Source organism: Tamandua tetradactyla, chromosome 22, assembly GCF_023851605.1.
Source record: "Tamandua tetradactyla isolate mTamTet1 chromosome 22, mTamTet1.pri, whole genome shotgun sequence".
NCBI lineage: Eukaryota > Metazoa > Chordata > Mammalia > Pilosa > Myrmecophagidae > Tamandua > Tamandua tetradactyla.
Window position 1 is genome coordinate 7,890,805 of NC_135348.1, and position 27,375 is coordinate 7,918,179.

A 27,375-nucleotide genomic window follows, 5' to 3' on the forward strand; every position below is an offset into this window, starting at 1 on the left:
TTTTTAACTTGGAAGTTCATCTAATCGCTCACATACTACATTCTACAAAGAAAATTAAGAATGCCTTACTTTTTCTTTCCCATCAAGATGCTTATGACATGATTTAAAGGTAGACACCCTGAATTAAAATCTAATCAATTAGATATTTATTTGAAGGCAATTCCATTATAATGACGAGTAGCATGGGCATTGTCTCCCCATCCAATCAAAATAAAACAGAACAAAGCTACCTGAATGCTTGGGGCTAACTGTAACAGTAGAAAAGTTATGTAACTACTCTGAGTTTCCATTTTCCTTCACGTTGAATGGAGATTGATCAATAAAATCTAGTTTACCCAACCTGAGGCACCCTGTGCTGAGTCCCATATCAACAAAATCTGCTGACTCTAAGGAAATTTCTAGTCCTTGTAAATGTCCGACCAGTGCAGAAAACAGAATTTAAATCAGCCGATCAGCTATTGCCAAGTCCCTATTCTTATGCCAGCTAACATTCTCATTGCTAAGCAACGGCCTACGCTAACCATATGAAAAAAATGTAGGCTGCATTACCAATGAAAATTTTCTCCCATGAACGTCCTTCTTCGGTCTATAAAAGCCCACCGCTCTCTTTGTTTGGTAGAATTCCTCTCTACTGCTTGGTGATTGAAATCTCCCTCATTCTTGTATTGATTCAATAAAACTCTCAGATCTAACCACAGTTTTCTCAAGTTTTTATTTTACAAGATGATCTATCTGTTCAATGTATGGTGAGAATGAAATGAGACAATGTATTTAAAGGATAAGCACTGTATCTGGTACACAGTAGTACTCAAAAAATAGTACCTGTTATTAATTTTATTTCAATTCTTACAAGTAAAAACAAATATTTCTAGGAAGATTAAAAGGAAGTGTCAACAAATAGTGAAGCCCAGACTAATGGGAAACACAGGCTGCTTTTCGAAACCTAAAATATTTGCTGAACAGAGAAATCTCCAAATAGATTATTTATAATAATGACAACTGAAGGGGGTGGGGAAAGACAAAATATTTGAGATAAAATTTTGAAGGAGTTGAAATAGACAACTTTATGTGTACAATGATGCTCATATCTGCACGGAGTTTCCCAAAGAAACTTCATAAGCAGGGCACTATTTTTGCTAAGATGGTGAAGTTTACTTCTACCATTGTTTATCTTTCATAATGCGCATGAACCCAAGATGGAGTTACTCATGCTAAAATCATTTCAGCAAATCAAAATTTTTACTTAGCTCCTGTTTTCTTGTAGCACTGGCCTTCCCCAGAACCTAACACCTAAGGCCAACCATTCGTGGCCTTTCACCTTCAGTTTAGCTGTTTGTCCCAGCACCTCTAGTTTGGTGTTAGGCAAATAAGGATAAATATCTTAATGCAGCCTATAGAGCCATTTATATGGCTAGCTTCCTTGTTGGTTGTGGAAGCCTGTCTGTATATCCCTGCCATTTCTATCTCTTGGTGGTGCTCCCCTTTATTTCCTGGATAGGACGCTGTCTGATTCATGAATCACTCAATAAAGCTGTGAGGTCCTAAATTTCATGCTGTTAAAAGTTTTTCTTTTTATCAGTTATTTCAACTTTATGTATGTGTGTGCCAGGAGGGAGGCAGGGAGATGGTAGTAAAATTGAATTCAAGAAAGACCTCATTAAAAAACGTGGTTCAGGCTTGAGAGAACACAGAATTGTATGTGAACAACAAAAGGAAGTCATCTTTAAGGGGGTTTGTGTCACATACAATAATGCATAAGCATGGCTCATTGGAAATGCTCTAGAACTTACTAAAACCAAGCTCTCAGGGTTGTGTTAATCCGGACCAAGACTTTGTGTTGGACTTAATGTCACATGATGCCACATGGACAGGGTGACCCTTCGGTATTCCCTGTCCCTACCTATATTAGTTCCTAGGGTTACCATAAGAGATCACCAAAAAATTGGTGACTTAAAACAAGAAAAATTTATTCTCTCATAGTTTTGAAGGCCAGATAGCCAAAATCTAGGTGTTGTCGGGGCTACATTCCTTCCAAAGGTTACCGGGGAGAATTCTTCCTTGTTTCTTCTGATGACTTCTTTGGCTTGTGATAACAAAAGTCCAATCTCTGCCTCCATTTTCACAAGGCCTTCTTCTCTCCTGTGCTTCTTTCTTTCTTTTTTCTTTTCCTGTGTATCCTTTTCTGTCTTTTAAATGGACACTCTCATCCAGTATGATCTCATCTCTATTGTTATATTAATTACATTTGCAAATAAGGTCACATTCTGAGGTTCTGATTGGACATGAATTTTGGGGGCTATTCAACCCACTACACCACTCAAAATCTGGGGATGTATTAGAAGGGTTTTCCATTTCCCCTATGGGTCATAGAAATGCTGATACAGATCAGTCTACAGGAAACTTGTAGAGGAGGATGCTAAAGTGCAGAGGAGGTGAGGGATGTTTAGAGAAAGAATCTACAGAGCTCAAAAGGCATAACTCAGGTCTTCACAGTAGATTAATTCACCCTGTCTCCAACAGGGGGTGAGGTTGGGTCAGTCTGATCTCAAGATGATGCCTTCTTTGTACAAGGCTGTTTATAATATAGAATAAGAAATATTAGCGAATTCTAATCTTAAAATGCAAAGAATTCCTTTTTAAACAAAAATCTAGGTATAGTGAGTTATGCTAATAGCACCTGAATGTTTGATGCTAAATGTTTAATATTTCATTTTCACTACTGAGTTTAAAATGAGCATATATGTTTTTGAAATGAGGGCACCCTTAGCTTTTTTTTTTCCAGAATGGAAAATGTTTTGTTGTCATTCAATCCCCTTTTTTTTTTCAGTATAGCTGTGTATTTATCATCACATCAACTTTTTTTGGTGAAAAATAACATATATACAAAAAAGCAATACATTTCAAAGCACAATGCAACAATTAGTTGTAGAACAGAGTTTGGTATGAGTTAAAATTCCACAATTTTAGGTTTTACTCCTAGCTGCTCTAAGATACTGGAGACTAAAAGAAACATCAATATCATGATTCAGCAATCATACCCATTTGTTAAACCCTACCTTCTCTGTATAACTCCACCATCACCTTTGATCTTTCTTCCACTCTTTAGGGGTATTTGGGCTATGCCCATTCTAACTTTTGCAAATTGAAGGGGCTGCCAATAATATGGGATGGGGGGATGGAACTAGTTGATGTTCTAGAGAGGCTGGCCCCTCAGCATTTCAAGACTTATCTGGTCCAGGGACCCTTCTGGAGGTTGTAGGTTTCTGAAAAGTTATCCTAGTGCATGGAACCTTTGTAGAATCTTTAATAGCTCTAGGTGTTCTTTAGGATTGGCAGGAATAGTTTTGGTTGATAGTAGCCATGTCTAACTGAAGCTTGCATAAGAGTGACTTCCAGAGTAGTCTCTCGATACCCTTACTTAGCTTTTTGTAATCAGGTTCCATTGGCATTGGCATTTGCCCATACTTATTTCTTCCAAGTATTTTTAGCTGGAAAACTGAAAGGTCTCTCTTTATTTTGGTTTGCATTGCTGCACCTAACATAACTCTGATGACTTTTTTTTACTTTCTGGCCTCTACTGTGTTTGATTGGGCCTATGACAGGTTTGAGTAGAGATGAAAAATGGGTTTGTGATGCACCGCAAAGAACATATGGAAATTATATGGGAATTATGTTAAATGGCATAAATTAGGTAAAACTCTGTAAATTTCCATATTGGAGTTCATTAGTGTTCCAGTTTGCTAATGCTGCTGGAATGCTATATACCAGAAATGGATTGGCTTTTACAAAGGGGATTTATTAGGTTAAAAATTTACAGTTTTGGGCGGGCCACGGTGGCTCAGCAGGTAAGAGTGCTTGCCTGCCATGCCCAAGGACCTGGGTTCGATTCCTGGTGCCTGCCCATGTAAAAAAAAAAAAAATTACAGTTTTAAGGCCATGAAAATTTCCAAATTAAGGCTTCAGCAAGAGGATACCTTCACTCAAGAAGGATAACATCTGAGGGTTTCTCTGTTACATGGGAAGACACATGGCAAAGTCCGCTGGCTCTTCTCTCCTAGGTTGGTTTAAAAATGTCTCTCTCAGCTCCTGTGGGTCCTTCTGGTTTCTCCTGGTTGTTTTCTTTCTCTAAACACCTTTGGGTCCTCTTTTAGCTCATCCGGGACAAACTCTGGATTTCATCTCTTAGTTTAGCATCTGCTGGGGCATTTTCTGTCTTCAAAGATCTATGGGTCCTCTCTTTGCTTCTCCGGAGGCATTTTTTCCTTCTTCTCTAAATTCTCTCAGGTCTCTAAAGGGCTCCAGTAAGCGGATTAAGATCTACCCTGAATGGGTGGGGCCATATCTCCATGGAAACAACCTAATCAAAAGATCCCACCCACAGTAGATCTGCCCCCAAAAGATTGGATTAAAAGATCATGGCTTTTCTGGGTACCAAGCCAGCATAATCAGTAAGGATCCAAAGTAATTATAAAAATGGTATATCACTTGATATATATATATATATATGTAAATTTTATATTGTCTAAATGTTTTAGAAAGTAAGGGAGTCCTACGAATTCCACTTAAAATTTTTGCATCTATTGCTTTTGCTTGCATTTTATCCATGAAAAATACTCGGTAGATTGAAGTCTTATGGTCTTTGTGCTGAGATATTCTTATTTTTTTTTATGTTTAACAAAGTGTTCAGTTATAATCTAATTTATTCATTTTCTGAGAAAATAAGGAGTTTAATGCTCTGTGTAGGACTACTTGTTTGAAGTGTTCATGATAATAAAAAAGTAGTTCATTATATGAGATGTCAGTTTAACTTACTTGATGGTGATGTCCATGAATTTTGTTTGTTTAGTGATGTCCATGAATTTTGTTTCCACTAGTTCTATTAGACTTAATTTCTCTGTTTTGATAATTATTTTTGAAGTCAGTGTTTAAATAGCTTAAGAGAATAAGGAATAAGTTTTTGGATATCTGTTTTAGAAGGTACTTTTAAAGGTGTGATTATGAAAAACCTCCTCCTTCCATTAAAAAAAGATTAAAAAAAAATTGATAATAAATGAGTTGCAAATGAACACTTTAAAGTGATTTTTAACCATGTGCATTAATTTTATTCATATGTTAAGATGTTGGTATTTCTATGGGATTGAAAATTTATAATGCTACTTAAATATGCATGAATTTACATATTCTGAAAAGAACCAACTCTCTAATTTAATTTAGTTAGCATTAAGCAGAATTTAAATATGGATATCTTAAAAATGAATAGCCTGGGGAGCATAAATTATCCTCATACTATAAAATGAAAAGAAAAAAAAAGTTCAAACGAAACAGCTGGCAAAGGAAATTAAAAAGACAAGCAGAAATAAAGTATCTCATGATTTTCATTACCTGGCCACTCAAGATGGTGATAAAATTCTACCTTCCTTCCTGGAAAGTTCTGATGTACCCACAGGGTCAGCTATAGCATAAGTGGCCGTCTTTGAAATTTTGAACATAATTTACATTTTTTTTTGTATTTCTAGATGAATTGCAACCAGCAGAGTATCAGTTTTTCTTATAAAGACTCAATAAACATTAAATAATTGATAACAATGGAATTTATTTAGTAGGTTAGAATGCTTGCATACCATCCTGAAAAACTGATTCTTTTTTATTTCTTCTGCTGTGTCCATTTTGCATGCACTTCTTATTTTCTACTCATTTGTTTAACTCAGTGCTTCTTAAAATTACATGTGACCTGGAGAGCTTGTTGAAACAGATTTCTGATCCACCAGTGGAGTTTCTGATTCAATAGGTCTGGGGTGGGGTCTGAGAGTTTGCATTTCCAACTAGATCCTGGATGATGCTGATGGATTTGGTTTGAGGACCATACTTGGATGTCCACTGCCATAGGTGAATTTTAAGAGTTATGAGATTCTGGCATAGGAAGATAAGTACCAGTTTGTGAAATAGTATTTTTTACATAGACATTTCTGCGTAAGAGTGAATTACTCTTCTTAACAGTGAATGTTCTCCAAACTGGACTTGGGCATTTTCAAATATTGACAATGATGAAAAAAGAATGTTTTAATTCCCAAAGTGGAAGTTGATGCTTTCAAATATTGAAAATGGTGATTAAAGAGTGTTTTAAAACAATGTAAACTTTTTCATCTAATGAAAATATTTAAATAATATTTACTTTTCTGTCACCTATATGTATATTTTTAAATTAATTCATTTTTTTTGCATGCTGTATGGTGGGGGTCACATTTCATTCTATTTTCTGTGTGACTATCCTGTTATTGCAGCACCATTTGTTAAATTTTGGTGGGAGGAAGTGCATGGGCCAAGAATCAAAGCTTAGCCTCCTGCATGGCAGTTGAGAATTCTACCACCGAACTATCCTTGCAGCCCTTATTATTTATTTATTTATTTTTATATTAAGTATTAATTCCTTAATTTACATCAGAGTTCCCTCTATGTCATACAGTTCAATGTTTTTTTTTAAACGTTTTTATTGTATGATGTAACATATATACAAAGCAAAGAAAGAGAAAAGCAATAGTTTTCAAAGCACTCTTCAACAAGTGCAGTTACAGGACAGATCCCAGAGTTTGTCATGGGCTACTGTATGATCCTCTCGGATTTTTCCTTCTAGTTCTATTTCCTCTAGAATATAGGAGGCTAGAAGGAATAAATACTTTTTTATCATCACAATTGACTTCTCTTTTCTTTTTTGTAAAAAATACCCTATATACAAAAAAGCAATAACTTTCAAAGCACAACATCACAATTGGCTGTAGAACATATTTCAGAGTTTGTCATGGGTTATAATTCCACAATCTTAAGTTTTTACTTCTAGCAACCCTAAGATACTGGAGACTAAAAGAGATATCAATGATTCAGCAGCACCCCTTAATTTTAATAGTCAGTATTAGTCCATTAAACAAAATGTTCATTTTCAGATGCCAGCATTTAGGGGATTTATCTGCACATGTAGATAGAATTTTGTTGTTCAACCCATGACTTAAATATCCCATTTTTTTTTAAATATCCCATTTTTATAAAAGTCAGTGGTACACAATCGTTCTCTGCTCATCCCTGATATCCCTAAATGATAAATTGGAGGCATCTTGGGTACATATTGCTCGCTCAATCTTCACTTAATTTTCTTCATACTTCTCTGATTTGGAACCCAGTGAAATCAAAAGTAAACAATTCCTGGGACAGGATTTCACGGGTGTGAACTTCAGGGTGACTGTCAAGTGTAATAGCCAATATTCTGATCCACATACCATGAGGGCCTATTATATATAGGACAAACATTTTGACATTTTTACTTAATCTACACAACAAATTTATCCCCATTTCAAAATGAGAAAATTGGTACTTAGCTGAAAGTAGGGACTTGCCCAAGTAACCAAAGATGGGGGGAGGCAAGTTCAACATCTGAGCCCAAATACAACTCTATACTGTTTTCATTTTAAAAAGAAATCAAAGTAGGTGAGGGAAAGTTGCTATTGTTGTGATTGTCTTTTAAAACTACAGGCAATATAATGATTTTATATTAATAAATTTGACAGTGCTAATTAGGAGAATTTGATCCCAATTTAGGATTCAGGAGTTTGTTAGGAGGCTTCTGTTTTAGTCAATGGCAGGGATTAGGAAGCTGTTTGCCTTTTAAAACTATAAATGCTTTTGCAAAGGTGATAGTTAGGTAGAGGTGTGTTTCTCATCACACAAATATACAACATTTCACAAACAGTTTTCAGGGGATCCGCAGATCCACTAAAAATTTTCTAGAATCTTGGAGAGTCCATTGACTTTAGAATAAGAACCACTGATTTTGCAGTACCTAACTTAAGGGGTGGGGGATGGCGGGAAATTAAAAGCAACTGCTTAGATTTTTTTTCTTTTGGGCACAGTTGTTTAAGTGGTTATACCAATCAGCTTATAAGTTAATGAAGTGAGCTAAGTAATAATTGAATTCTGATTTATGAATTTCATAGTAGTCTTGGTTTGAAAGGGAGAAGAAAGAGAAGAAAAGGCAAACATGAAATAGAATGGGAAGCTGAGACAGAGTAAAAGAGGAGAAAGATAGGCAGAATGAAGTGGGGGAGTGAAAGTGTTGAGATGAATAGAAAATCCACAGATTTTGAGAGAGAGAGGAGAAGAAACATTGGAAGGAAGAGAAAGTTAAGCAGAAAATAAAACAGTGGAAAAAGAATAAAAACATTGTAGATATACTCAGATACATTTCTAACTTGATTTGTGTTCTGATTAAGTAATGTCTTCAAAAGGATTAAACCCATGCTTTTCATCAGAATTCAAATTTTAAGTGTAAAGAAATATGCCTTAATGTTTTTCCTAATGTTAAATTGCTTTCTATTGTAATTCACCAGGATTCAGGGTAATCAACATACTAAAGGGTCAAATATAGCAATCCAGATAATTTATCTCCCCAAATAAACCATAGATACAATTTCAGGAGATGTGGGAAAGCTTACCCACCCCCTCAGTATCCCAGAGTCAGTAAGATGCACACACACACACACACACATACATAAAACTGTAAAATCAAAGTGTAAAATAGTCCTTGTGCTTTCTGTTGCTGTTTCAGTGAAAAAAAAAAAAGTAACTGGATAATTCATGGTTGTTCCAAGAAATATTTGAAATGCTTAACAGACAGGCCTTCCTACAGTCAGATAGGTGAGGAATCTAAGTCACCCAGAATTAATATTAATACTTGTAGGAAAAACAATTATGGCAGGTTTTGCAAAAATGGCTGCAGTATTGCCTTCCCTGTGCCCATGCAGTGTGACCTTGCACCTCTCCCATCAAGCACTGAGTCTATATCCCACCTCTTGAAAGTGGACTGGACTCATAATTTTCTTTGGCAAGGATGTGATGGAAGTGACAATGTGCCATTCTGAGCCTAGGTGTCAAGAATACTTGCTTGCTGCTTCCATTCTTATGGTTGGGTGCCATGTCTCTGTCATGAGAATAAGCCTGCACTAGCCTCCTAGAGGAGGAGAAAACACATGGACCAGTGCTGAGTCACTCCAGTTGTCTCAGCCAAGGTCTGGGATCACAAAGCTGACCCACCGATGGTGGCGGATGCAGGAGAAAGTCCAAATGAGACCAGAAGAACTGCCCAGATGATTTGAGCTGAGTCCAGCTTAAATTGCTGATCTACACAATTGTGAGTTCAGCAGGTGGTTATTTCTTGAGCCACTACATTTATTATATAACTATAGCTGCACTAGCTAATATTTGAGTGCTAATTATGTGTCATGTATTCTGCCAAGTGTCTTAGATACATTATCTCACTGAAGTCTCTTAACAACCCAGGGTCACAGATACTCTTATTATCCTCATTTTATAGAAGAGAAATAAGCCATTTTTCTCCCCCTCACAGCCAGATTTTAAATCCAGACCTCTCTGATTCCCAAGCCTAAGTCTAACCCCATATGACCTCTATCTGAATTTGCTGGTTGGTGAATCCTGAGAAACTCACATGACTTTAAGAATTACTATTCTGACTGTTATTTTCTGCTACTTTAGTTTTTAAATTTAACACTAAAGCAAGAGTTTCCAAACTCTTCACTGAGAAGCAACTCTGCTGGTGAATATGCTGCCCCATCAGCCTCATTTTCCTGCTTCTGGCTGCCATTTCTATTGGTTGCCAGTGGGAAGTTATCATGTCACTCCATCTAAGCCTCCCTAATGGATTTTCCAGTGGGTTGAGGGGAAAATGGTTGGCAATGGACAGAACATCATTTCATCTTTATTTTTAAAACATTTATTCAGTATTTAGCTATTTTAACAAGAAGCTATACATTTTTTAAAGAAGAAAACATATTTATGGTCAACCAAATCAAATGTACTTATAGGATGAGCTTACCAGTTTAGATAGTATGGTTACACTTGAGCTATCACCTTGATTGTGACTGTGTTCCAAACAGAAAAGTTTAATTCCTTCAAGGTGGTGCCTTGAAACACCCGTATCACTTGAGGCAGTGATGATAGCAAGGCCTATTTAGTATCACAGTTATTAGGTGGGACTTCAAATGTTAGCATGGCTGTGCACGTTTTTGCCCTCCAAAAATAGTACTTATTTCTCCATGAGTGATAAATCTTATTAAATTATTTATGAAAGCTCTTCTTTTCTATAGTGAGCTAGATCCAGGTAATTCATGTTCTTTCATGAATCTATGTTTTCAAGGCTTCAAAAATTTTAACAAAATCCTGAGAGTCAAGTTCTCTCAGAAGTTCTAATTATCCAGAAGCCATAGGTATGGTTTTTGGTTAAATAATAGGTAAGCTGTACTTACATATTGTCTTTTTTTTTTTTTTTTAGGAGGCCTTACTTTTTCTCAACTCTTGTAAGAAAGATTAGAAAGAGTAATAGCCTGTAATACTTTTACAACACTTGCCAAATGTCTGGCACTGTTCGAGTCCTTTACATTTGCTCTTCACAAGTTCTCCTAATGTCGGAACAGTTGTCAAACCCTTTTACAAATGAAGGAACTGAGGCATAGAGAGGCTAATGAACATTTTCAAGTTTACTTAGTTGGCCATTTTTGTACCCAGGCACAAACCCCAGCAGTCTGGCTCCAGAGTCCATGATCTCCTTGTCCACAGCATTCTGCCTCTGAGAGACTGAACAGGCAGATTTGCTGGTTTGGAATACCTGCAAAGCAATAACTGCTTTCCTGTGACATTGGCTGTGATACCATTACATAGCAAAGAATGGCTGTTTTAAGCTAGTGAAATAAAGGCAAGATTTCCTTAAGTAACGTTTTGGATTTCATTTTAGTTTTTCTTTTGCCATTCCTCTTTTTACAAGAGAGCTCAGTGACTTCCCTTCAGTGCCTTTGCCCCCTTCCTCTTGCCATGAATAGAAGTGGCTGCACTCACCACAGTCGTCCTCATCTGCCTGATTTCCACAGTCATCCACGCCATTACAGTGAAGAAATTGAGGCAAGCACTTTGTAATATTCCCACAAGGGAAATATCCAAGGGAGCACTTGGCATCATGTTCACTTCCATGAGTAACTGTGATGAAAGAGGGAGAGAGGACACAATATTTGAAGAAGCTAATACAAAGGCTTGGTAAAAAATGATTCACCCTTTGATCTTGCACAAACACTTGGCCATCTCATCCCAGTACATACAACCTTCCGTATGGTAGCTTCACCTTACTTACTAGCCTGACACCAACTATTTTCTAAGAACCTCCAACGCAAATAGGATGTTCTTTTCCATGTCTCCAGAGCATTCTCAGATTTTCATCTCTTTGCCTTAACTTGTGCTGTTTACGATCTGGAGTATTTTCCCTCTTCTTCCTTTTCTATGAAATGTCTGTCTGTCCTTTACAATTCAGTTTAATTCCCCTCTTCTCCAAAAAATTTTCAGCAATCAACTTAAAAGTCAGGAATTTACTCCATTCTTACCTAATGGCTCAGAATCAAGGCTAGTCTGGTATTGGAGGAGGAGGAAGACAAAGAGAATGACAGGAAGGCATATGCCCATAGTTCCTTCATTTATTGGATAGTTCCTTTGCATGGCTTCTGTGCATGATTTTGTGCATTCAGCATCGAATAAAACAGGGTTCCTGTCTTTGTGGATTTTACTGTCTAGCAGGGATGACACATCAAACAAGTTAGCAAATAGTTACAAATTATGAGAGGTGCACAACGAAAGTTACAAATTATGGTTCTATAATGCAATCTAAGTGCCAGGGATTGATAAAAATGTTAGTGGGGACCTCTGTAAAAAGGTAGTATTTAGGCAAGACCTGAAGAAGAAAAGAAATCACCTATGGAAGTGGAAGAGGTGAAAGTGGGGAAGAGGTGGTGGTGGAGAGGGCTTCCAGCACAGGACCCCAGAACTGAAAGGAGGTTGCTGTGACAGCATGGTGAGCAGAGATGGGTGATATGAGCTGAGGTTGACAAGGTAGAGAGGTATCCTTGGGCCAGGATAAGGAGTTCTGTTTTTTCTTTTAATGTAAAAGGAAACCCATGATGGGCTTTAAGCCAAGGGACCTCTTGGGAAACATGTATACTTTAGTAAGATAACTCTGGCTGCTGGAGGTCAGGTGTCAATGGGTAGGGGAATAGGGAGGGCAAGGGTGGAAGCTGGGCTGCCAGTTATGTGACTGCAGTGTTGCAGGGAAAAGGTAATGGGGCTTAGTCTAGGTGGGGTCAGTGGAGATGAGGAAAATGGACACATTTGAGACGCAATTTAGTATAGGCAGAATTTGTTGAAATGGCTTAAACTGCCAGGAGCATGGTAGTGCCATCACATAACAATTTTACACAATGGGAACCGCCAGACTTGTGCAACTGGGTTAACTTTATTTTATGCAGACCTTATATATTACTCAGGGTCCTTTAAAACAGATCCAACAAGAGATATCTGTAAATATTATAAGATTTTTGTAAGAATTGTCTCATGTGACAGTGTGGATGCACATGTCTGAATCCCATAGGGCAAGCTACAAGCCAGGAGTACTAATGAAGGCCCTTGTTAGATTCTCCAGGAGAAGCTGGCTGGCTAAAATAGACAGAGATGGGAATTCTCTATTCTGACTGCTGAAATCATCACTTCTCCTTTTAAGCTTTTAGCTGATAGGATGAGACTTCTCTCATTGTTCAAGGCAATCTCCTCAGTGGGTTGCAGATATAATCAGCCATAGAAGCAATCAACTTACTGATGACGTAATTCCATGAAATATCCTTGCAATAACAATAACACAAGTGCTTGCTTAACTAAACAACTAAACACTGTCACTTGGCCAAGTTGAAACATGAATTTAACTATCGCACCTTGAATAACAATTCTTCTACCTAATTACCATGTGAGTTTTTTTTTTTTTTTTTAAGAGAGAGGGAGGAAGGGAAGGAAAGACAGAGAGAAGGAAGGAAGGATGGAAGGAAGAAAGGGAAACATCTTTAAACATTTTCTTGTTTTATTGTATTTTGTTTGTTTGTTTGTTTGTTTTTTACATGGGCTGGGGCCGGGAATCGAACCGAGGTCCTCCGGCATGGCAGGCAAGCACTTTGCCCGCTGAGCCACCGCGGCCCGCCCTACCATGTGAGTTTTTGTTTCTAAACTAGGGCCATTTGTAAATCTTATATGTGTGCATAATTATTTTTCTTTTCTTTCTTTCTTTCTTTCTTTTTTTTTTATATGGGCACACGCTAGGAATCCAACCTGGGTCTTTGGCACGGCAGGCGAGAACTCTATCACTGAGCCACCATGGCCCACTCATAATTATTTTTCTTAATACTGAATACATAAATTTTATTCAGGCTAATATGACTACAGCTTTCACTTATAAGCATTAGTTCAAAATCTTTGTGTTCACCAGCTTGGCTTTACTGAGTGGTTCATTTTGAGGGAGAGCAATTATACTGAGAGCAAAGAAATACACTCCTATCCGAATTAATTTGTAAAGTTTAGCTGAAGCAATGTTGTTGAAAGCATTGGCTTTCCATTGCAAAAGCCAAGCCTTATGAGAGAGAAACTCTTTTTTGTTTGCACTGGGAAGCACTGACTTGTCTGGAGATCTCAGATCATAGAATTGATTCATAAACCACAGAGTGCTAGAATGCATACAGTGGGGTAGTTTTCCTGCCCTCCAAAGATATAAGAATCCACCATAAAGCAGGAAGAAATGGATCAGAGGGTAGCTGCATTCACCTGGGGTTGAGACCAAACCGATAATATAAAGGGAGGACTCAGAAGCAGGAGAAACCTGTATCAGGGTGGCGTAAAAAGGGACCACAAACCTCACATGATATAACCACAACAGAATAGAAGAGAAAAGGAAGACTGGTACGTTAAAACCCGATGGGTCCTTTTTTACATACTTCTATTTCTTGAAACCCTGGACAGAAATGGAAGAGTCATCAGAAATTTCCTGCACTCTCTGGAGGAAACAGAAGCACCAGAGAATGAATAAGCAGACCAGGCCAGCCTCATGAGTGTGAAGAGTAAGATGCAGAGTGACCCATGTGATGTCAGCAGTGGGAGAGTGCTGGGGAACTGGTGCCTGGACTGCAGATGTGGAAGGGACAGAGGTCCATACCAAAGGACAGTGTGAATCATCTAAGAGTGGATGTCACTACTGGACCGAAGCAGATGCCACCTCTCCACTCCACAGTGCCTAGGTGACACAAAAACCATGGTGGAACTGAAAGCACTCCTGCGGAGAAATGAAGGAGATGCAGAAGGTGTATAACCTTGAACTGAAAAAGCCCAAAAGATATTGGAAAAAGGAGAGAGAGATAGAAAATGGAAGTGATTAAATTATTTGAAAATGAGTAAATTAAGTTTCTGCTACTGCAGAAATGGACGCTCAAGTTTTTCAGTTACAGAGAAATAAAGTTCCATTTATACTACCCCTAAGTTCGTAAAAGGAGTTTTACTTATTTTATTATTGTATATTTTTCAATATGAATGGTAATAGCTACATTTTTAAAATGTTATATTCTCTGTGTGTGTGCGTGTCCGTGTGTGTGTGCCTTGAACAGATTTAAATCAGGTACTGTAGAGTTCAAAATATATTTTAAATGTAGTCTTTCTGGAATTATACATCACTGAGATGAATCCCAAGTTTTGTGTACTCAAGGCTACTAAGTTGCTGTCACACACATCTTTTTTGGAGGAAGATAACACTTTAAGCAAAGCACACAGGATTAGCTCATCTGGCATCCCTGGCGTGATGGTGGACTGGTTTGAAAGGATGTATGTCCCCTAGAAAAGCCATGTTTTAATCCTAATCCCATTTTGTAAAGGCAGCCGTTTCTTCTAATCCCTATTCAGTACTGTATGTTTGAAACTTTAATTAGATCATCTCCCTGGAGATGTGACGCAATCAAGAGTGGTTGTTAAACTGGATTAGGTGGAGATGTGTCTCCACCCATTCCAGGTGGGTCTTGATTGCTTTACTGGAATCCTACAAAAGGAAATGTTTTGGAGAAGGCAGGAGATTCAGAGAGAGCCGAGATGAACGACAGAGCCATGAGAAAGCCACAACAGAGAACGCCACAGAACCTCAAAGCAGAGAGTCCACCAGCCAGTGATTTTTAGAAATGAAGAAGGAAAATACCTCCTGGGGAGCTGGAGAGGAAGCTAGCAAACGACACCCTGTTCACCATGTGCTCTTCCATTTGAGAGAGAAACCCCGAACTTCACTGACCTTCTTGAATCAAAGTATCTTTCCTTGGCTAACTTAAATTGGACATTTCATTGCTTTAATTGGAACATTTCCATGGCCTAAAAACTGTTAATTTGCAACTTATTAAATTCCCCTTTTTAAAAAACCCATTCAATTTCTGGTATATTGCATTCTGGCAGTTAGCAAACTGGAACAGATGGTTTGAAACTGTTATGTACCCCCCAAAAAGATCGAGTTCTTTTAATTCATTCCTGTGGGTGTATACCAGTTGTAGGAGGACCTTTTGATTAGTTTGTTTCAATTGAGATGTGACCCATCTCATTCAAGGTTGGTCTTAATCTTCCTACTGGAGTCCTTTAGAAGAGGGTAAAACACAGAAAAAAGCCCCAGAGAAGTTTAGAGAGAAGGACACACTGAAGCTGAGAGAGACAGAAGCTAAAAGAGAAAAACACCTAGAAGCTCAGAGCGGAAGCCATTGAAGCCACAAGCTGGAAGCAATAAAACCCAGGAGAGAGACATCCAGCAGATGCTGCCATGTGCCTTGCTACCTGACAGCGGAGCTGAAGCTCACTGGTAGCCAGTCTTTGGGGAGGAGACCAAGTCCTGTTGATGCCTTAGTTTGGACATTTTCACAGCCTTCAAATTGTAAATTTGTAAGCTAATAAATCCCCATTGTTAAAAGTCATTTCTGGTATATTTCATTTGGTCAGCTTTAGCATACTAAAACACCTGGGAAAAGTGCTGCTCTGTTATTGTGACTTCCCAGGGGTGCCCTAAACCTAGGAAGATTGCAATAAATCTTAATGAATGAATGAGGAGAACTCTAGGTTGATTTGCAGTATACAAACCACGATCCACATCTTAAGGGGCCCTAAAAGCTGCTCAATAATGGTTTCCTCTTACATTTACTCTCCCACTCTTAGATGATTATTTTATTTCTTTCTTCTCAGACTTCCATCACTCCCTCTCCCATCTTCTGACCTCAGTGATAAAACTGAGACCAGCAGAGGAACCCTGACAAACCTGCCCACAAACTACAGTCACATGTCCTGCCTTCTGACTCTCTGTGATAAAAGCATGGTCTTTGCTTCTGTCTAAATTCAGTACTTCACCTGAGTGCCAGATTCCATCCACTTTTTCCCACTCAGGATACATTTCAGCGAGGCCTTTTTCTCTCTTAAACATCATCAATTATTACTTATTTCCTGGATCATTCTCAGCAGCTTGAAAACTTGCTGTTATTTTCCTTTCTTAAAAACAAGTCAAACAAAACAAAATAATATTGTCTTGGTCCCATTTTCTGCACAAGCTAATTCCCCATTTCTTGTCTCCCATTTGCAGCAAAGCTTATCAAAGAATTACTATACTGGTGGCCTCAGATATAAATTTTGAGTTTAGTCTTACTTCTGAAGCTTCAAAAATCTACTGAATTCAATTAACCTTTTTGTGAATTTGGGTTTTCATGCTGAACAATACAGTGATGCCTTTAGAGCTTTCTGAAGGGCTGTTTGTCCTATAAATTTGATCACATATTCCTGTACTTTTGGAGTTCTGCCTATATTTCATAATTTTTCTCCACAATTCTCTACCAGCCATCAGTTCTACTATCATTAATTTGTCCCCCTCTCTAGTATCTAATTCCCACTTTTATTGCATTACCGCAGTCCACTGAGGCTACAAATGCAGCTACTCAAACATGCTAAACTTCTGTATAAAGTAAGAGCAAAAAAACTATGAACGAGGGCGTGAAAAAGACAAGATGCTTTGCTTTTTATTAAATCTCTCTTTTTTTTTCAAGAATCAAACATTTCGAGGTTAATAAGTAATACTCAGTCGGGTGAGGTGTTGTAAACATTACTTAGGGCTCAGGGTCTGGTCATAATAAGCAGTCAGTAACCTTTTACTGAAGAAATGCATGTATTTCCAAACACATACAGTAACCAAGCTTTCTGAATTTTGTATTTGTATGTTTGTCACATCTGCCTCAAACTGTGTCCAAAACTCATTTTTCGACTACCCCAAGCATCAATTTTTTATTCTTACTCATTGGCATGACATTAGCCAACTTTGTTGATTATGGTATTCTTACCCAAAAAAGAAGGATCCTAAATCAAGAACAGTTTTATTTCTTCTTAGTAACTTGTCCATTCAATGCTTAGTTTCCATTTATACTGATTCTAATCCTTATTATCTCAGGTCTAGGTAATACATTTTTAATGGCTTCTTTTTGATCTCTAGCCTTGTATTCAAGGCATCCCCACCTGGCCACAACGTACTTGTTTAATCTTATAGTCCATTACGTTAATCCTTTGCTGTGGTTAGTAGTATTTCTTTCATGTTTTTGAGCATTTGCTGTTTTCTGGGAAGTAGGCTAGGCAGTCTACAGTCCTTATCTCATTTTATCTGCACAAAAACTCCATTAAGTAAGTATTAATATTACAATGATTTTATAGTTTAGGAAACTAAGGCATAGAGGAGAAAATTGCTTGGAAATTACAGAACTAGTAAAAGTAGTGGAGCTGGAAATCAGACCCAGGTATGTCTAATTCTAGAACATGTGAACTTAACCATCGGATCTCTCCTAGTGCACCCATATTAACCTGCTAATGAGCCCCTGAAAAATGATTTTTATTTCTGCATCACTTTCTTCACTATGACGGTCTGCCTGAATATTTCTTTTTCCTCTACCCAAGTGTTACTCACTCTTCAAGATTAAGGTCCATTGCACCTTTTTAACTGGCTTCTTCCTTAACCATTTCTGTTCTGCGGAGTCTGTCTCTCTTCTGAAATCCTGTAAAACTCACCAACTACATGACAGTCTCTTCCATATTGTCTTGCATAATTATGTAACTTGGCATGTAATTCTGTTGTGTTTCTCCAGAAATTGTTCTCGGTGATGGGACCTTTCTTGTTATACGTGAGAACCTATGTAGTGAGAGGCTTACAATGCTTGCTTAATAAGTATTATTTTCTTGATGAGTGAAACAAAACTTATGGGCTATAAATATGTTTTCATAAAAATATTCAGAAGGAAAAAACCATGTAAAATGCTGAGATGATCAAAGTGAAACTGACGTGCAAGCACACATGGAGTGTAAACATTTCAGTACATGGACAACATGTTGCTTCATTGGGGTGTTACCTGTTTGTATTGCCAGGGGTATCCCCAAGATACTTCCCCACAAGGTCAGAGATAAATACAGTGCACTTAAATAGACAATTTCCTCTACTCTTTTAGATGGAAGAATATTTAATGGCACTTTATAAACTCAAATTTATTGTTCATTGGAACAGAGATTTCTGATAAAGACAATGTTTTCTTATCCTAGCTTCTCCTCCCATCATATTTAGGAAATAATATTCATTGAAGGGGAAAATATGGGTTTCTTGTTAGTTTGCCTCTTTAGAGAAGTCTCCAGAAATAAACAACTGTATTATGAAGCCTCATGGGTAACCTTAAATACTCAAAGAGTTGGCAAAAGGGACCAAAGAGTATAATGCAAAAATGTGCACCAAATTCCCTCAGTGGCAGACACTACGATACAATTCAGTAGAATTGTGTTTTATTCTTGGATGTATCAACAAAATTGATGGGTAAATTTGGGCAAGTCACCTTATCTTGTTGAATTTCAGTTTTTCCTCTCATGAAAAATGAAGAGGCAGATGAGCTGATATAATATTACTAGATTCTAGGGAGAAGATGGAGTGTTAGTGAAAAAAAAACAGTTTAAAAGTTCATTTTTCAATGAACTTGTAGGGAGAGAAAATAAATGATGCAAAATTGAGGGAAATATGAAATATAATTGAGAAGAAATAGAGAATGAGTAAATTTATATAGTTATTGGGAGGAGTCAAAGAAACTGTTAGTTGCCTATCCAATATCCATTTCTCCCTTTTCTCTGATAAAATTCCTATTTTGTCTGTGGTGATAATACATCCAGTACCACACAGTGAGATGATAACTCAATAATGATACTCCTATTTCCTGCTTTATCTCCTTCTCTTGCAGCTAGGTGTGGCTATGTGACCAAATTTTAATAAGGCTTCTTAGAGAATTTCTAGGAAAGATTTTGGTTTCTTGGAAAAAGGGGAAAGATACGGCTTCATGCCGTTATTCTACCTCGTCTTGCTTTGAACATTTACTTAATGCCTGGAGCTACAAAGCCATCTTTCCATCCATTAGAGGACAAGCATATCGTGAAAACCAATGCATGAAGGATGCTGGAGTGGGAAAGATAGAAAGAACCTGGGACCCTGATGGCTGAATAGCTGATCCAATGTCAGTGAGCATTTACTTCTGGAATTCTGCTCATATGAGAAAAACAATTTTTATTTGCTTAAACTACTGCTGCTTGGCTTTCTCTTTGTTGCATCTAGAATGCATTTCAAACTGACATGGAAGGTTTTGATGAAAATAGCAATACAGACTCCCTACCTGAAGGGAGCCATAGAGCATAAGTGTACCTATATAAAGAAATCTTGAAAATGATTGCCGAAAGGTGAAGGCAAGGTGTAAGGTTTATGGTTAAGGTTTCAGAAATGACTTTGAAAATTAGGAGAGAGAAATGGATTTTTTTTGAAGGATCATAGAGAACAATTAACAGAAAAAGCATGAGAGGTGAAAACAGGAAGTTCTGTGAATAATAATTTTAGAGAAAAATTAATGCAAATGTGAAGAGACACATGAACAGGAGATCAGCCCAACACAATAGGTAGCTTTCCCCTGGTATATTTTATGACAAGTGTGATAATCTTGTGTTTGCAAAAGGTGCACTTTTACATATATATAAAAGAGTACGCTTCCAATCAGACAAATCCAAAACGTGGAGTGTTTTATAGAACAGCCCTTCCACATTCTTTAAAACACTCAATTGCCTCCAGACTGAAGAAGAATATACAGATGTGGTCAATGGGATGCAATGTGTAATTCTGGATTGGAGCCAGATCAGAAAAAAAAATATTTTTTTCTATAAAAGATATATTGGGACAATGCATTATTTTATCAATGTTAAATTTCCTGAATTTAGTAATTATATGTGGACTGTATAAAAAATGTAATTCTTAGGAGATACATGCTGAAGTATTTAAGCGTGAAGTTTCATAATGTCTTCAGTTTACTCTTAAATCATTCAGCAAGAAAAAATATGCATGCATACTTGTTGAAATATCTAAAGTAAATGTGCGTGAATCCAGGAGTATATGGGCACACATTGTATATGTAATGCTTCTAGGTTTGAAATTTTTCAAAATAATTTTTTTTGTAATAAATTAGGTAAATGTGTTTATCTTTTTAGCTTATTATAGCTGAAATAATTTATAAAGTTTCTAGGTTTTAAGATTTTTATTATTTGTGAACTATTTGACTCTCTTCTGCCTGGTATTTGGGCCCATGCTGCACAGTTTTTGAATAAATATGAAATCATCTGACATTCATATGTAGTCTGTGTGTGTGTGTGCATGTGTGGCTTTTATGTGCTTTAGACTTTCTGAGAATTTTGGGTGTGAGACACAAAGAATTTTGAATGCCAGGATTACTATTTATAAAGTGTTTCATTTCATATCACCCATGTGTTTATGATTTGGAGTCTGTGATTTTTTCCCCCATCTTAGCCAAAAGAACACTTTCAAAGATATCTGTAGGCTATGAGAGTTGGACAAGGTTTCAGTGGAAGTGACATAGATGTTTCATGTTTCATAGCAGGGACATTACTTTTCAGGGAGAAATAAAATAAGCAGGACTCTGAGTGGCATCAGAGGCAGCTGAGGGCAGTGGCTGTTGGCCAGCTGCTTGTCCACAGAACCACAGGTAAATGACCACTGCTTCCTTGTTAGGATTCCCATGGTGGCTACTATTTTACTAGTAACTTAGTGGTGATTTTGAGCTGTATTTAGCCCAGAAAAATGTGTTTTCAAACTTAACTCATCCTTATGGCTCTGGACCCATTGTAAGTAGGATTTTTTTGTTAGGTTATTCAGTTAAGGTGTGACCCAACTCAATCAAGATGAGTCTTACTCCTATTATTGGAGTCCTTTATAAAAAGAATGAAATTTAGACACAGAGAGAGAAAAACAGAGAAAGCAGCAGAAGCTGAACAATAATGGAAACTGGAAGAGAAGAGAAAGACCAGGAGATGCCACCACGTGCCTTCCAATACGACAAGGTAAGGACCAAGGATCACAAGCAGCCAGCCCCAGAATGCCACCATCATTGGGAGAAAGAATTGCCTTGAAAATGCCTTCATTTGGACTTCTATCAGTCTCAAAACCATAAGCCATTAAAATTCCTACTGTTTAAACTGACCTATTCATTAAGATTTGCTTTGACAGCCAAGGAAACTAAAACAGGCATCTAACATGAACTTAATTCTAATGCTTTTCCTTATAACTGCCTGAAACACCGCAACATTAAAAAAAACTTATTTAAATCTAAATCCTGTGTTTTCGTGCTTTTGTCTTTTCTTGGAATAACTACAACCTCAGACAACAGTTAGTCCCTGATGTGTGCTCCACACAGCACAGGTTAAGCGTGGCTGTGGCGGGGCAGGGAGGGTTCATCTTAGAAGTTCCCAGTTGTGCCATTGTGGGCTTTTGCACAAGTTTCTTGACTTCTTAGTTTCCTCTTAGAACATGGAGATTAGTAATTCTACCTCCCCGGTTGTCTGGTGTGATTAGATGAAGTTAATGGATGTGGGAGAGCATCACATACTGAGTATGGATTTCCCATCTTTCTAAGTGCATCTAAATGTAATTTCCGGATTACTTTTACTTTAAAAACAATGCTAATTATATCTTTCATTGAATCTATACTATCCAATAAATCATGAATCCATGAAATTCTAAGCATCTGAGCCAAATATTGGCTAAGATATTGAGTTGTTCCCCTTTGATTCTGAGCTCATCCCTTATTCCATATAGATGTTGCTTGTGCCTTTCTCCTTTTCTTATACTTGCCTATTGGGAAGTAGTTAGTTCTACTTTTGCAGAGTAGCCCCACTTCTACCTTTCTTGATTGCCTTCTGGTGAATGTGTCCTCATACGTGTACTCATTGTGTATTGTTACTGTCTGACTTCCTGTTTCTGTCCATGCTGCCATCACAAATTAGGAGTGAAGCCTGTGAAGGAAGGTGGTTGCTAATTCAGGTCACCAGGTTAAGCAGTGAGGAAGGATTCATTGTCTTCCTCTTTGGTCATGCTCTGTCACTTCTGTTGCCACCTGAGTTTCCTTTGAGTGGCTGCCTGCTGACCTGCCCATCTGTACCCAGCTCAATAAATCAATAATTCAGTTGGGTGCTTGTGTGTGGTTGATAAGAGGAAGCGCCAATTTTTCAGAATTGAATATTCTGGAGCAAGAAACTGTCCTACAGGAAGCAGGAAAGCTAAGATTGTATGACCCATTTTCTACATATTCATTCATGCCTCCCCCCAATTCCTTTAGCTTCTCTCTGAACCTTACAATTCCTTTTGCATCCTCTCACCTTCTAGGGATAGGAGATTCCCTTTCTCTATTCCCCTCACCTTCTATCTGAAGTCCTTGAGTGCTTTTTCCACAACTATCCTGAATATATCCATTTCTTCCCAGCTCCACTCCTTCCCTAGAGTCAGCCACCATGATTTCTTAACTACAATAGTCTCTCACCCAGATTTCTTTCCTCTACTCTTGTCTCTTTTCAACCTGCTCAACACACAGCGGACTGAGAATCTTTAAATAAAAACAAATGAGATTACAAAAATGTCCCCTTTTAAACCTTCTACCACCTCGTTGTTCCTAGAATAAAATCCAAACTTTGCACCATTACCTGTGATCTTATAAGATGGGCCACTCCTAAGTTTTGACTTGGGTTCCTTCTACTTTTCCTCCCTCACTAGGTTTGTAACCCACTGACCATGTTTCTAGATGTGTTTGCTTTAGGGCCTTCGCATTACCTGTTTCCTGTGGCTGGACTGTTCTTCCCTCAGATTGTTACAAGCATGGCTGTTCCTCACTAACCAGGCCTCATTAGCTCCTTCTCCCTTAGAGACACTGTGTGGGATCACTGTATCCTTTACATTATCCTCCATATTGCTTGCTAGTTACTAGCCTATTACAATGTTTTTCTTCCTCCTACCCCCAACACTTACTACCATCTAAAAAAGCTTAATTAATACTTCACTTTTCTGTTATTTGGATATTGTTAACACAATGTAACTTCCCTATGGGAGGAATCTTTCTGTGTTGCCCATCATTGATTTCTGATGCCTGTATTGGCGCTTTCCATATTGTAGAAACTAAAAAAATAGTGGGTCAAGGAAAGAAGGAATGAATAATTGTTCATGTATTTGAAACATTTCGAGTAGTTTTTAAAATGGGATTGTGAAGATCTCTTTAATGTGTATGACAAATAAGACTTCTCCCTAGACTCTGGTTTCAAAGGATTAGGGGCCAATTTCTCTAAAACAATATTCTTCAAAGGCAACCTGGAGCTCATACTACTATAATCAGCCACCAAGTCCTTGTTTCGAGGATATAAGCCCCTTGTCAAACTCATAGCAACTCTAGGGACCGCATATTTTGTCTATGGAATAGCTAAACTAAAGGCCTTAGTTCTGCTTTGGGGAAGGAGAGGATGGGGTGAAGGGAAGCGATAGGGAACAAAGAAATCAAAGTAGAATCATTTTAAATCAAGAATACCTCTCTAGTAAAGCTAGTGGTGGGGGTGATACAATATTTATGACAGCTGTACTTTGTTACTTGGATTTTAGATTTAGATCCTAAAAGATACATCTGTCTTAATGAAGCTAACAAAATCCAATTGTCCTGGCTTATCTAAGTTTCTATAAATTGACAAAAAACGTGGAATTCATTCTTTTTGGGAAATAGGAAGTAACCATTGTGCCTTCCACACGCATGGAATTATTTCAGCCCTCCAGTATAAACCTTATTTAGTATATCAATGTTGCACTTTTGGAATATATATGGTACCCTAGCTAAGTGTTATTTGTAAAGCGTTAATACAGTTTCCATGTGTGTATTTAATTTACTCCAGAAAATAATTGGTCCAGTGGAAGAACACGACTTAGTTCAGATGAAGATGACTCACTACTTTTTTTCATAAATTTAAAAAATTTTCTACAACTTTTTATATTTCTGGCCGTGGTGTAAGGTCTTAGTAATGGCTTCTCTATCATCAATATAGTATTTGCAAAAAACAGCCCATTTTCAGTCATGGGTCTCTGTTAACTCAGTATTTGGGTTAATAATTACTAGCAAGAATGATATAATGTATTCTTATTTTAAAGATGTCTTAGGCAAGCTAGCTCTCCAGACAGCTTGTCAAAGATTCTGCAAATTTATAGGAGAATGAAATTCTCCTGAGGGGTTAGGGTATCTGTGATGCATTTTTTTTAATGGTGAATCTTAAACTTTCAGCAGCATTTCATCCTGGGATTATTGTATGCTTCATAAAGGAAAATCCAAGTATAATCAACTACTGAATGCACACTTGAGCATAAAACTCATCATGAGTACTGCTGTTGATTAAAATGTAAATGTAGTAAAACAGGGAGTAAAATTACATTCTTATAACTAGTATGCCTTCACCCTGTAAGCACACTGTTTTAAATTATTTGTATTTGTGCTGTTTTTTTACTGTTGCCAGGTTACAGTTGCAGAGTAGATTCTCTGTTGACTAATACTTTCTTAGTAACAGTTTTGTGTCACTAAGTTGCTTATGTAGTAGAGAATACTGATTGTACTTTTAGATAGCTAGTCAACACTAGTTTCAAATGACTGTGATATAAACACTTTGTCTGCTACTGTTCATTATTGTATACATCTTTGTTAATGTTTTCTGTTGTGCTTTATCTATTGCGTTATTTGCAAATTGGATCCAAAAGCTTTATACAATTAAAGACAGCAGAGCTAGAAAACAAACAGCACAAGAGATGTAGGAAGTAAGGTAAATAGAGTCACAGAATAGATCGAAAGGATGCTGGGGAATGAGAAGTAGAGATTTTATTTGGGTCTTTGTATAGTACGATGCAAAAAAAGACAGTGCTATCATATTCTGGGAATTGAACCAAAACTTCGTATTGTGTTCCCCTAGACATTATGCAATTTGTAAGTGCTAGTTATGGGGAAAAGCTATTAAAAATGTCTTAAGGTCCCAGGGAGACAATGTAAAAACTAACAGCTGGTTTGAACTGGCCATCACTTCTACCTTTTTAGTGACTCAGGTGCAAAGGTATGAGTGTGTGTAACTGGCCACATCTTGGTGTAGTTGCCACAATTACTTCCTAAGGGATAAATCTCTTTATGCCATTCAACACAAAATCTCCATTCTTCTGATATACAATACATTCAAATTCTTGAGTGTGGCATGCAAAGACCTTCTAGCTTGGTTTCCACCAATCTCCCTAACCTCTTCACTAAGCATTTGTTCTAGTCTTATTCATAAACCAACCAGCACTTCTCATCATTCCCTAAGCATGCCCTGCTCTTTTCATAAGAAGTGCCTATCTTGCTGTACCCTCTCCTATTTCCCCAGGAAGCGATGAATGGTAGGTTTGAATTGAGTTCAAACTTCTTGTGCAGTTGCTTCATTCGTAAGTGGGAAAAAATATATTTGCCCTATAAAATGATTATGTATCATGAGCTTGTGGTTTGCATGATGGGTGGAAAGAACTCAGACTTGGGAACCAGATAAACCTGAGTTCTAGCCTTGAATTAAACACTTAAGAGCCCATGTGCCTCAGCAAATGCCTGAATCTTGAAGACTTAGTCTTTCATCTGGAGAAGTCAGGATACTTCTACCCTTCAGGGCTCCTGTGATGATTTAAGTAGACCTCACTTACAAGTACTTATCATTTAACTAGAACTTCAGCAATCTAACAGACTGTAACTATTTTGGCAATATAAATTATAATAATGATCAGAGTATGGGAGCTTTGGTCTAGCCCATTTTGTGTATCTGAGAACACAGAATACAGAACATGCTCATCTATTAAAATTCTGCAACAATTTCCCCATATTAAATTTAAAAGCAGTGTAGGTTCCTAGCAGACCTTAGAGAAGAGTGTTTGTGAGAGCTTCTGATTAGGGTGAGTACATACTGTCAAACTATTCCTTGCACCTTCATTGTATTTAACCCAATTTCTACTATTTTAGGCATTCCTAAATTTGTCTATTTATCCAATAGATAAAACCATTAATTTTTTTATTTTTCACATTTTGGATAATACTTTTCTATTTTGGTGTTTTCTTCTAAAATTTTGTGGTTAGTGTTGGTTAGAACAATAGGAAAAGAAAACATGTAGTAAAAAGTAAAGAAAACGTCAAAGTTTAAGAGATTAAACATAAAAATTACACAAAAATGTAAGTGTAAGGAAAACAGGAGGAATTAATTTGACTAAAAAAAGTGTGAGAGTGGGAGGAAACAGTTTTCCAAAGAGTATTGGATTTTGAACCAAGATATTTGAGTTAGAATCCAAACAGGGTGAGTAAATTTTGTGTGACTTCAAAAGAAACTACCAAATGCAGATACTTTGTTAAAGTGAATAACCCTATCCACTACTGTGCAAGTTTTGAAAAATCTGATTCCCCCATGGGGGTTTCTTGAAAGTGAGTATATGTGTATATTCATCTGGGTAGACTTAACACTGCTGGGAAATATATTTAACTATTTGATATTATATGTTTTGCAATTTTTCAAAAGATTTCAAGCTTTACTAAGACATTCCATTTTAACTATTATTTCAGATCATTGTGGCTTTATGGTTATAATTCCTGCTTACAAATGCTCTGTGCTTTTATGAAATGGTCAAGTATGTTTCCTTCTTGGTTATTCTTTTTGACCCTTCCACCACTGAAACTAGGCAGTTAGATAGTGCTTTATTGCCCCAGGGAAGTTAGGGCACAGAAGAACCTTTCTAGAACTGTGAAATTCTTGGCTTTGAGTTCCACAGCTTAAAAGTTGTAGATTTCAATTGCAAAGGCCAGGTAACTAATAGAATTTCTTTTTTCATTTCTACTATCTTGGCTTTGAATAATAAGACAAATACCAAATGTTACAGAACATTGAATCTTTTCACAACCTGCACAGAGGGTTAAGAATGTATGATTCTCTAAAAGCAGTTTCTCTGGATTTAGGGGGTGTTATATGTGAGCATGAAGCATCCTACCCCCATGGTATCTAAAACCCCATGTGGAAGGGAACAGGTGGAAACCTCTAAGAGAGTTT

General features: G+C 37.3%; 1 protein-coding gene across 1 annotated transcript in view; it reads right to left on the reverse strand.

Moving 5' to 3' along the window:
• RXFP1 (relaxin family peptide receptor 1) overlaps window positions 1-22,769 on the reverse strand; it is a 113,377-nt gene extending 90,608 nt beyond the window's left edge. The window contains exons 1-2 of the mRNA XM_077139555.1: window positions 22,676-22,769; window positions 10,894-11,031 (exon numbers count right to left, since the gene is read on the reverse strand). Coding sequence (XP_076995670.1) covers window positions 10,894-11,031; window positions 22,676-22,769 — 232 coding nt within the window. The remainder of the gene's footprint in view (window positions 1-10,893; window positions 11,032-22,675) is intronic.
• Between the last annotated feature and the right edge of the window lie 4,606 nt (window positions 22,770-27,375).